Here is a 7,380-nt window from a genome sequence, read left to right as displayed (position 1 = left end):
ATTCTGTACATTTGAATTTCTTAAATTAATAAAAACTGACAAATTCTCACATTTGATCTAATTTCACCTTGATAAATCGGTACACTAATTACTATTCCTATCTTTTATCTATGTTTATTTTGTATTGTTGCTAACTTTAATTCTATTATTATTGCTACAACTGATAATGTCACATAGAAATATAGTTTTTGTGGCTTGATGTACCTGCTGCTGCTGCTACACCTGAATTTCCCTGTGCGGGACAATAAAGGCTGTTTCTATTCTATTCTATTCTGTTCTATTCTATTCTATTCTATTCTATTCTATCTCTTTAAAGAACCCACAGTAAAATAAAACAACAGATTTTACTGATTTAATGAGTTATAAACTTGCAGCAGATGTTTAATGTGAGTCCAGATGTTTTCAGATGAAGTTTTAAATAAAATAAAATCAGAGTTGTGGACAAAGTCCTAACGGGTTTTATAAGAACCAGTTCTGGATGAGGAACTACTTCCTGTTTAACATGTTCTGACAATCCTGAGAGACACTTCCTGGTTCTGATGGAGCAGCTGTAAACATCTGGCTCCGCCTCCTGTTACAGAACATTTTGTCTGTTTGCAGCCGGAGGTCAGATCTGAACCAGCTCAACAAACATTTTATTCTTTAAAGATCCTTTTTTTAAAATTTATTTCAGCTGCTTTCTCAGTTTCTGTTCCTGAACTGTCCCTCCTCTGGACATGTCCCTGCTGTCTCAGTCTGTCCTCTTTAACTTTGGAAATGTGGTTAAAATGAACATCTCTGTAAAGATGTACAGCACTGAAGAATTTTATTAAATATTTTCTTATGAATTAAAAAGACAAACAAGACTTTTTGTTCAGATAAATGTTTTTATAAATTAATGAATAAATGAGTCAAATAAAAATCTGTTTTTCTTTCATCCGCTGGTTGGAAGTTTTGTCTCTAAACTTCCTGCAGCTGCGATGTCCGGACACCTTTACGGTCCCTGAACACAACACAGCGAGAAAACAGAAGTGAACTAGACATGGGTTTTTACGGTGTAAAAACAAGTGTGCATTGCCATGTAGTATGTCATTGCAGCATGTCTTTGCCAGCATTGGACTTTCAGAATGAACTTTGACCAAGTTCAAATGTGTTTTCTATACCAGCCTGTGCCTGTCATGTCAGCAGGTGTTTGTAATTAAGGTAATTGTGTGACAATATGAAGTCTGAAGAGATTTTTTGTTAAAGTATCGTTAGCTGGGTTTGAAACCCTGATCTCCCACATGAAAGTCCATGACATAGACCGTTAGACCAATGGAGCTGTGGCAGGGAGTGGTGCCAGGGGTTGGTTTGTATGTGTGCAGAAAGAGGCCACATTGCCAATACAATTATTGATACAAAAATGCATAATATTACAACAATAGAGCAATATTAACACAATGATATAGTAAAACATCAAAATATAATCATATTAGTATTGGAAACACTGAACTATTGAGATTAAATATAAAAAACTATGGTGCAGTACCAAGTTGCGTACAGCTGGGGGCAGTATTGAACCATTACAAGGCCCCATTGACTCTCATTTTATGAATTTGGAATAAAGTTTAAACATTAATATTTCAAAAACTACAAGTTGTACAGGTACCAAAAGGCATAGCAATCATTTGCCACAGGACCTTTACAGACAGAAATTACAATGGCAGCTCTAGGACAACGTAGGCAGGAGCATTGGACTTTCAGAATGAACTTTGACCAAGTTCAAATGTGTTTTCTAAACCAGCTTGTTCCTGTCACGTCAGCAGGTGTTTCTAATTAAGTTAATTGTGTGACATTATGAAGTTTGAAGAGATTTTTGTCAAAGTTGCAGTAGTTGGATTTGAACCCTGACCTCCCACATGAAAGCCCACAGTGCTCATCATGAGACTATAGGAGATGTGGCAGAGGACAATCCCAGGGATTGGATTGTATGTATACAGAAAAAGTTTACCTTGCCAATGCAATTATTGACACTTAAGTGCAATATTTTACAGCAATAGGACAACATAAAGACAGTATTACAGTAAAACATCAAAATACAATCATATTAATATTGTAATCACTGAACTACTGAGTTTAAATATTATGAAACTATGGCGCAGTACCATATTGTGTAGATGCAGCAGGGGGCAGAATTGGACCAATACAAGGCTCCATTGACTGCCATTATAATTTATTAAACATCAACATTTCAAAAACTATAAGTTTTACAGGCACCAAAAGGCATAGCCATCATTTGGCACAGGAGCTTTACAGATATAAATTACAATGGCAGCTCTAGGACAAGAGGAGAAGGAGGAGAAGCATGGCAAAGTTGAGATGACTTGGATGGGAAACAAATCATGATAATATTGATACAAAAGCTATTTATTTTTAACAAGTTCTGTTAATCAGTTAATAAATGAACTATTTTTTCCCCTTTGATCAGCAGATTAGATTTTACAGTAACTTTGTAAACTGTTTGTGAACCAAAATGAAATTGCTAACAGGTAACTGCTAAGTAGCTAACATCAACAGTTTTGTGTCAATAAAAACTCTACAATGAGAGGAGGCGGGTGATTACTTTAATAAATGATGGGTTTATTTATAGAAAAAGGTTTTTTTGCTGATTAGCAGTAAGTTTAGCTGATAAAATGATTAGCAGTGATTTTTAATCAGCTGTGGTTCCTGACAGCACCACCGGGGGGCGCTCCAGGTTAAAATACAGAAAAACAAACTGTTGGGGTTTTACAGAGTTCTTCTTCAGGTGGGGGTTCTGACCGAGGGTCTCCGCCTCCTGGATGCAGCCGATGCTCCTCAGGTGCTCCTCGGCGACCCGCGGAGCTCCGTCCTCCGTGAAGGTGGACACCAGGACGTCCACGATGTCCACCCGGCTCCGCCGAACCCGCGGCTCGTCCCGGCGGTCCACCAGCGCGTGGCAGAACTTCTCCAAGTTCTGCTTCGACAGGTCGTTCAGAGTGTCGGCCAGAACCATCCTGATGTTCCTGCGAATCATTTTTTATTCTTCTTTCCTCCGTCAGCATTTACAAGTTTGAGCCACGCGCGGGAAACAGTGAAACAGGAAGAATGCGTTCAATGCGGCTCGGAAATTATCCAACCAGCTACTTTTGTTTCTTCGTCTTATCGTCAAACATCAGCTGCACCCTTTCCTTTCACTCCTTATTTTAAATCAGGATTTTTACTAAAATACACTTGACCGATGAAACTTTAAAACGTGTTTTTTTTTTTTTGTAAAAAGTAGTTCAAGAGTCTCTGACATCGTCACTTCCTGTTTGTTTACTCACAGTTTATTTACAAACAATTATCATAAATCAAACACCACTCTGTTCATCCCAGAGGTCTTGGAGGTAGACGTGAGTTTTGTATCAAAAATAACAATAATAATATTAAAATAAAGTGAAAGAACAAAACTCTACATGGTGTTTTTATCAACATTACTTACAGTTTTCTGTCTTTAGTGCTTCAGACCGTTTGATCTTTGATCTCTGATTTCTGATCTTTGATCTCTGCACTCCGGATTTCCTGAGATTTGACAGATTTGTAGTTTTGTGTCTTTAGGACGATCTCTGCAGAACCAGAGTCGTCGTCACTGCGACCCCCACGTCCCGCCGCCGTGCTCGGCTGCCGTGACCCCCGAGGTGACCCCCGAGGTGACCCCCGTGGACCTCCAGGACTCGGATCCGGTGGGCGGGATGTTCATGCTGCTCAGGACTTCCTGCGCCGTCTTTCCCAGCATGCCCTGCATGTCGCAGACGAAACGGTAGACGTAGCGTTTGCCCGCCGTCTTGTGGATGATGTTCTTGTGGTAGTAGTAGCGCAGGCCGCGGCTCAGCTTCTCGTAGTTCATCTTCGGCTTGTTCTTACACTGACCCCAACGTTTGGCCACCTGCAGGTCAACAAACCCTTTCAAAATAAAATACAGGAAGTGTCCTCACTTCCTTAAAAACACTGTTCCTACTTAGCAAACCTTGTCCAGCTAGTGTTCAGCCACATTTAACAAGCCTTTAGCTACTTTTACTTTTAGCTATACATTTAATGCTTATAATTTGTAGCTAGCTTTTTGTTAAATTTGGCTTTTGCAATCCTTGAGCTAGGCTACATTAGCTTTAAGCATTATATTTCACAGTTTTAGCTTTATGCTAGTGTTCTGCAAGGTTGAGCTAATGAATTCCTACTTTTAGCTAACTTTTTGCTTTTAGCTAGTTCTTTGCTACATTAAGCATTTAATTAGTGGACTACAACTTTGAGCTAGCCTTCAGCTACTTATATTTATATTATTGCTACCTTAAGGTATCCTTGTGCTACATTGAGTTTTTAGCTTACCATTTAGCATTTATACTTTAATACCTTTAACTAGCATGTGAAATTTTAGCTGTTGTTTTGCTACATAAACATTTTAGCTTTTGTTTGCAACTTTTAGCTAGCCTTGAGCTACTTTTAGCTATGTTTTAGCTACTTAAAAGGTATCCTTGTGCTACAGTGAGCTTTTAACTAGTGTACTGCAACCTTTAGCTTGCCTTCAGCTACTTTTAGCTATCTTTTTGCTACCTTAAGGTATCCTTGGGCTACATTGAGCTTTTAGCTTACCATTTAGTGTTTAGACTTTAATACTTTTAGCTAGCATGTGATATTTTAGCTGTTGTTTTGCTATATTAACATTTTAGCTTTTGTTTGCAACTTTTAGCTAGCCTTGAGCTACCTTTAGCTATCTATTAGCTACTTAAAAGGTATCCTTGTGCTACATTGAGCTTTTAACTAGTGTGCTGCAACCTTTAGCTAGCCTTCAGCTACTTTTAGCTATCTTTTTGCTACCTTAAGCTATCATTCTGCTACACTGAGCTTTTAGCTTACCATTTAGCCTTTAGTTAGACTTTAATACTTTTAGCTAGCATGTGATATTGTAGCTGTTGTTTGCCACAATAGCGTTTTGGCTAGTGTTTTGCAACCTTTAGCTAGCCTTGAGCTACTTTTAGTTTCTGTTTTGACACCTTTAGGTACCTCTGTTAGATTTAACTTTTAGCTCACTTGTGCTTTTAGCTTTTAGTTAGACCGTTACAGCTAACATGCAGTATTTTAGCTATTGTTTTGCTATGTTAGGTTTTTAGCTAGCCTGTTTCTGCTGTTAGGGATGTTTTTGCTATTCTTAGTCTTTATTGTACTGCTTCTTTCAGCTCTAGCAGCTGAATTTCAGCTGTTGTTCAGCTGCTTTTAGCAGAACATCTAAAGGAGGTCCGGTTCTATCAAACAGAACTTTTATGTTTGATTGTGTAAAGCCCTGTCTGGTTCTGATCCGTTTTGGCTCACCTCTGTTGGGTCGGACATCTTGAACTCCCAGCCGTCTCCGGTCCAGGAGATGAAGGTTCTGCAGGCTGAGTCCAGGAGGAGCTCCAGGAGGAACTGCCACAGCTGGATGGGACCAGAACCTGAACCGGACAGGAAGGGGTTAAAAACTGAAACCTGTTGATCACAGGAAGTGATGCAGGAACCGGTTCTGACCCGGATAAGCTGACATCCCCGGCACTGGGCCCTCCCGATCTGGTCTCTGGAGGGGGGCGGTTCTTCGTTTGGCCACACGGGGGCAGTAGGGCTCTGGAGGCTGGAGGGCGGGGTTAGAGGATCCTGGAGGCGGGGCCTGGAAACTGGGGTACTCGGACCAGAAGGACGGGGTCTGTCTCTGCCCGTCTGGGTCGTAGAAGTTCTGATCAGAATCAGCTGGAAAACATCAGAGGGGGCAGGGTTATTGAACTGGGTCAAAGGGGGGCGGGGCTACAGATCAAAGGGGCGGGGCTACAGATCAAAGGGGGCGGGGCTACAGGTCACAGGTCTTACTCTTTGATCCTTTGGTCAGGAACGGGCTGTGGCTGCCCTCCACAGACGGGCTGAACTGTCCCGTCTGGGTCGACAGGTTCTGGTAGGTCTGCAGGGACTCCTGGTACCCGTTCTGGTCCGGTCCATCTGAGGACAAGAGGTAGTCAGACAAACAGAACCGGACCTAAGGCTCCACCCACACACCTGCAGGACCGGTTCTGGACTCACCGTGGGGGTACGACGAGCTCCACCAGGTGAAGTCTGGGTACGAGTCCAGGTTGAACAGGTTGGTGTCGTTACCTGAAACAGAACCAGGACCGTCAGAACCAAAGGCCCGGTGCCTGACCCGTCCACGGGTTCAGGAGATATTTTGCTAACAGACGCTGAGGTCTACCTTTGGTGTCATAATGATGAATGGACTTCTGCGGTTCTGTGTAGGTTCTGTCCGACCCAAACTGCTGAGGTCCACACGGTTTGCTGTCTAACAGAAAAGACAGGTCTTCACCAGGACCGTCTGAGGGTTCAGGTGAGTCAGTGAGGAGGAGGAGGAGGACGAGGAGGAGGAGCAGAGTTTTAGATCAGGGTTCTGATGCCTTCAGGGACCGTAGGAAAAATCTGACAACTGAAACCTTTTGATTTAATTTTCATCCTTTAAACTTTTATTTTGAAAATAATGAATTATTTTGAAATTCGAAGTGGGGTCGGCCATGATGGAAGCAGGAGGAAGCTGCTGGTTGCCACGGTGACTCCTGTTGTTTTCCTGTTTTGAACGAACCTTCGGCTGTTTTAAAACCGTCAGCTGGTTCAGAAACTTTTAGTTTCTGAAAATAATTATTTTTAATTACTTTTTATTTTGTGCTGAAATTTACTTCAGTCCTTTTACTTTTCTGCAGACTTTTAGCTTTTAGCTAATGTTAGCTTGTAGCTTTAAGCTGGTGTGACACTGCATTCTGTTTAGCTGATATTAACTTCTGGCGCCAGGTCTACAAAGATTAACTTTTAGTTTTGCCTGTTGTACTTTTTAACTACTGTCCCACTGATTTTAGCTTTTAGCTACTTTATCCTGAGTTTAGACTTTAGTCACTGTTTTTATGGTTTTAGCTTTTAGCTACTTTATCCTGAGTTTAGACTTTAGCCACTGTATTACTGGTTTTAGCTTTTAGCTACTTTATCCTGAGTTTGGATTTTAGCCACTGTTTTACTGGTTTTAGCTTTTAGCTACTTTATCCTGAGTTTGGATTTTAGCCACTCTTTTACTGGTTTTAGCTTTTAGCTACTTTATCCTGAGTTTTAGCCATGTTTTACTGGTTTTAGCATTTAGCTACTTTATCCTGAGTTAGACTTTAGCCGCTGTTTTACTGGTTTTAGCTTTTAACTGCTTTATCCTGAGTTTAGACTTTAGCCACTGTTTTACTGATTTTAGCTGCTTTATCCTGAGTTTAGACTTTAGCCACTGTTTTACTGATTTTAGCTGCTTTATCCTGAGTTTAGACTTTAGCCACTGTTTTACTGATTTTAGCTGCTTTATCCTGAGTTTAGACTTTAGTCACTGTT

The 7,380-nt window shown here is 40.9% G+C and overlaps 1 protein-coding gene across 1 annotated transcript in view; it reads right to left on the bottom strand.

The window, feature by feature from the left end:
- Positions 1-3,283: 3,283 nt before the first annotated feature.
- Positions 3,284-7,380, bottom strand: part of etsrp (ETS1-related protein) — a 7,215-nt gene continuing 3,118 nt past the window's right edge. The window contains exons 3-8 of the mRNA XM_014028739.1: positions 6,221-6,340; positions 6,055-6,126; positions 5,848-5,973; positions 5,515-5,730; positions 5,323-5,441; positions 3,284-3,904 (exon numbers count right to left, since the gene is read on the bottom strand). Coding sequence (XP_013884193.1) covers positions 3,605-3,904; positions 5,323-5,441; positions 5,515-5,730; positions 5,848-5,973; positions 6,055-6,126; positions 6,221-6,340 — 953 coding nt within the window. The 3' untranslated portion in view covers positions 3,284-3,604. The remainder of the gene's footprint in view (positions 3,905-5,322; positions 5,442-5,514; positions 5,731-5,847; positions 5,974-6,054; positions 6,127-6,220; positions 6,341-7,380) is intronic.

The sequence above is a fragment of the Austrofundulus limnaeus genome, unplaced genomic scaffold (assembly GCF_001266775.1).
Source record: "Austrofundulus limnaeus strain Quisiro unplaced genomic scaffold, Austrofundulus_limnaeus-1.0 Scaffold802, whole genome shotgun sequence".
Classification (NCBI taxonomy): Eukaryota; Metazoa; Chordata; class Actinopteri; order Cyprinodontiformes; family Rivulidae; genus Austrofundulus; species Austrofundulus limnaeus.
This window is presented reverse-complemented; position numbering and strand designations above follow the sequence as displayed.